At 37.2% G+C, this 4,182-nt stretch overlaps 1 protein-coding gene across 1 annotated transcript; it reads right to left on the bottom strand.

Moving 5' to 3' along the window:
• Positions 1–1,003: 1,003 nt before the first annotated feature.
• LOC117748853 (interferon a3-like) lies at positions 1,004–2,044 on the bottom strand. Its single transcript, XM_034558957.1, has 5 exons — positions 1,913–2,044; positions 1,719–1,799; positions 1,410–1,559; positions 1,188–1,268; positions 1,004–1,099 (listed from the first exon to the last, which is right to left on the bottom strand). The coding sequence occupies exons 1-5, from the start codon at positions 2,042–2,044 to the stop codon at positions 1,004–1,006; spliced, it is 540 nt and encodes a 179-aa protein (XP_034414848.1).
• Positions 2,045–4,182: the final 2,138 nt, after the last annotated feature.

The raw sequence follows: 4,182 nt of genomic DNA, 5'->3' as shown, positions 1-4,182 counted from the left end.
CGGCCTGCGTTACGCAACATGTGACGTGCTCACGCTGCAATGTGAAAATCACAGCAGGCGACATGACGTTTCTGAAGGAGAATTTCAAGATAAGAACAATACATATATGCTTTATTGTTCTCCAGAGGGGGAATTCAAGAGTTGTCTTTGGCATTTCATCATACGGTATTGTTGGAATGCATTTTCCTTTTGTTCAGATGCACTGACATGTGTATTTTTATTAGACGATGAAATCAAGAATTAGATTATGTGGGGATTTTTTTAATGTATGCATTTGGCCCATTTAACAGTGGGAAGAGCAACAAAAACTTGTTTTCTTACAATACATATGTGTGCGTTAAGTACGAAATTCAGATGAGTTTGAGGACATTTTAGATGCATTTTAGTTTAGGAAGGTAAATTAAACTCATGACTACAAAAATGTTATCTGCTTTTTTTCAGAGATTTTATCCATAAGTGTACTTTGGCACCCCCTGTTGAACCATCTGATGACCACATATTAGCTCCAAGTCACTGTATGTTCAGACTGTAGTTTTACTAGCAATGGATTGTTCTCCCCAGGATCCAACTAGATCTATTTAATTGGCCCTAATAGTCCTCTACAGATGCCCCATTATTGATTATCACATAATAATCCGCTTAATGTACCAAGTCAGTGGAGCAAAACTGACATCATCCAGCCGTGGACCCTTTTCCCAGCAAATTCAACAAAGACACCTGATGAATAAATAACCAACGCAATAAATATGTAATAAATAAAACTGTATCAAGTAAATGATCATTTAAAAAAATACTTTAATAAATACATAACCAAATAAAAAGAATACAATTCACAAATAAAACGTATGAATGAATAAATAAGTTAATAAAGGAACAAATCAATAAATATGTTTATGAATTCATAATCAAATAAAAATCCCATTAATTAATAAGTTAATAAAATAATAAATAAATAGACTGCGTGTCCGCACATACATGAACATATTGATAAGAGCAACAGGTTTTAGTTGGTGAGTAGAGATGAAGCCAGCTGGTCTGCTCTCATCAGATGGGTCTTCATCTCCTTCCTGATCAGCTCCCAGGATTCAGCACTGTGGCCCTACAGACACAAGAATATCATCATTATTAAAACAGGACCAATACTGATCAATACATCAATCGATTGATAGACAGAAGGACAGACTTACCATTTGCTCCAGGATGTGTGAGAGTCTCTTGAAATACATGTGCAGCTTCTTGTTCTTCTTCTTGTGGCCGTGGCTCTTAATCTAAATTCATTAGAGGAAAATAAATGTTTAAGGATACATTTATTATGCTTTATTAATAAGTCACGTGTCATGTGTTCACGTGTACACGTTGTAGAGTAACAGAGACCTAACTAAATGTTACATGAGGTGGTCTCTACTCACACAGGAGTGAAGGCCGTCGGCCTGCTGGGTCACAACGATGAGAAAGTGGTCCACTGTGTTCTCCTCCCATGATGCATTGCTGTGATCCTCCTCAAACAGGGCAGCCATCTCCTCCAGAATCTGAACCGTGAATCTGAGTTTGTCCTCAGCCTGGAAGAAGAAGATCAATTCAAATACAACAGGAGCAGATTCATGACACTTGTCACATGTTTACTGGGGAAATAAAAAAATAGAGATGACAAAAAGGAGATGAAATCTAACCACATGTTTAACTTTTGATGTTTATTACAAAGGTTGAGGATGACTCACTGATGCTTCAGACGCCTGGTTGTACAGGTTATGAGGGAAGCTCACTTCAGCATCCTCAGTGGTGTTAGTGGATGTATGAGCCTGCACACACACACACACACACACACACACACACACACACACACATTATGAAGTAAACAGACACATACAAAGAGTCAGTGACTTTAAAGAACATCCAAAAGAAGTCCACTCACCATCCTTTCTATCAGATCCAAAGAGTTATTACTGTGCTGTCTGAATTTATGATGCATCCATCTGCAGCTCAGCGAGGAGGCTGAACTGAACACACTGAGAGACACGAACACCAACAACATCCTGCGGAGCATTTCAACCAGATGCGGATTCACCTTCAGTGAATTCTCTTGTGAAGGAGTTGTTGTGTTGGAGCTGAGATGCAGCGCCTCATTTATGCTGCACGCGCACCTTTTCATTTTCCAAACATGTTCACCTGGGAAACAAGTGCGGCCGCGCGCGCGCTCAGAGCTCAACCTCCACGTGTTTAATTTCGGCCTCACATTTCGGATTCTAATTATCTTCCTAATGAACACATTTCTCACGCAAGAATAAAAACAAATATCACACTAATGATAGAAATGTGCTCGTGAAAACATACCAAATGCGTGTTATAGAATAGGTGAAAAAATACAAACAAAAAAAACTCACTATTAAAAATAGTGTAATTGTTGACTATTCGATATTGTAAATTATGTGATTAATTTATGAAAGTTATTGCGATTTTTTTGGGGACCAAATGCAAAATAAATAAAATGAATTCCACTTTCAGGCTGCACGATGTCCGGGGTGATGACGTATTCAAAACAACGACAACAGTTTTTAATTATTGTCATTGCATCGTTAATTCTGTTCGAATTGCTAATAATCGATATGGACCTCGGATAAGAAGGACTCAAATGGGTGGGATCAATCGGCCCGCGACAGTACCTGATGGTGTCCACTAGGGGGCGTAAAATGGGAAGTTCCCATCCAGAGAAACTGAAAGCAGCTCCGTGACTGCGGCACTCGCTGTGACGCGCGTTCACGCGAACCGGCCCGTGACATTTCACGTTGTTTTTAACAAGAACATGGCGGCTTTGAGCGTGGGAACCAGAGAAGGGGGGTTCTGCTTCACGGGAATCACGGAAATCAATATCAAGCTTCTCTTCGTTTGATCAATATTCGGCCTGTGATCCATGAAGTGGAGAATATGGAGAAATCTCTGCAGGCTTTTAATTATTTGATGGTACATTTATTGTATTTTGTTTTTTGTTTTTTTTGTCAATGCATGCTGTAAAATATATCGATGGTCGATCAGATCAGAATAAATCATGAAATGATAAATATCTTATTTTATTGTCTTATTTATTCACACAAGCTGATCAAAGGAGCCACATTTTTATATTCAAACTTCAGGGTTAAATAACTCAACTAACAAGTATACTGTAATGGAAAAATACTGCACGTTATAATTGTTAGAGATTTGAATATCATATCATATTATATGTTATATAAACTTTTAAAAGGATGTCTCAGCAGATATGTTTGTTTGCTGTAAACTTTTATTCATGTGACAGAAATAAAAACAATTAACGAATAAAAATTAGCAGGAAGACATATATTTTTTATTCACCACAACATGAGAAATACGAAATGTTGTGAAAAGTTGATTAACATAGACAAATATGATAAATAAAATAAACATATACGTAGTTAATTACATTAATAAATGCATTACACATAGATTTATAGAGAAATAAGTTGCATGCAATCAAATAAATGAACACTGCGATATGTTCATGTTGCGGCGTGAGAACCTCTCATGTTACGTCACAGAGGCCGCAGTCACTTCCGCTTTCACTTTGGGGAAACGCTTTCAAATCCACGGTGTTAATCATCGATGATAATTGTCATTAAAACACAAAATATTAACAGCAACTAAATAAAGAATAATCGGCTTTTTACACGTGATTTCGATTAGAGAATTGAATTAAAACTGAATAAATTCTAAATAAATTTTAAACCGAAACAGCTAAACAAATTTGATTATAAAAAAAAAATTGTTGTGTCTATATGTTGCTTAAAAAGTCGCCAAAAATATTCTGATGTTAATCAACAAATGTTTTGCTATCGAATCTGTATTGATGATAAATAGTTGAGCTGTGTTTATGCTTTCACTTTAAGTTGTGGCTTGTTTTGAAACTTAATTAAATGCAACATCATCTTAATTATGGCATAGATCTTTCACGGGGAAGATAATTAGAATCCGAAATATGTGGCCGACATTAAACACGTGGAGGTTGAGCTCTGAGCGCGCGCGCAGCCGCACTTCACTCAGTTTTTCCCAGGTGAACATGTTTGGAAAATGAAAAGGTGCGCGTGCAGCATAAATGAGGCGCTGCATCTCAGCTCCAACACAACAACTCCTTCACAAGAGAATTCACTGAAGGTGAATCCGCATCTGGTTGAA

The sequence above is a fragment of the Cyclopterus lumpus genome, chromosome 19, assembly GCF_009769545.1.
Source record: "Cyclopterus lumpus isolate fCycLum1 chromosome 19, fCycLum1.pri, whole genome shotgun sequence".
Lineage (NCBI taxonomy): Eukaryota > Metazoa > Chordata > Actinopteri > Perciformes > Cyclopteridae > Cyclopterus > Cyclopterus lumpus.
The sequence above is the reverse complement of the archived record's forward strand: the minus strand, read 5'-3'. Positions and strand labels throughout refer to the sequence as shown.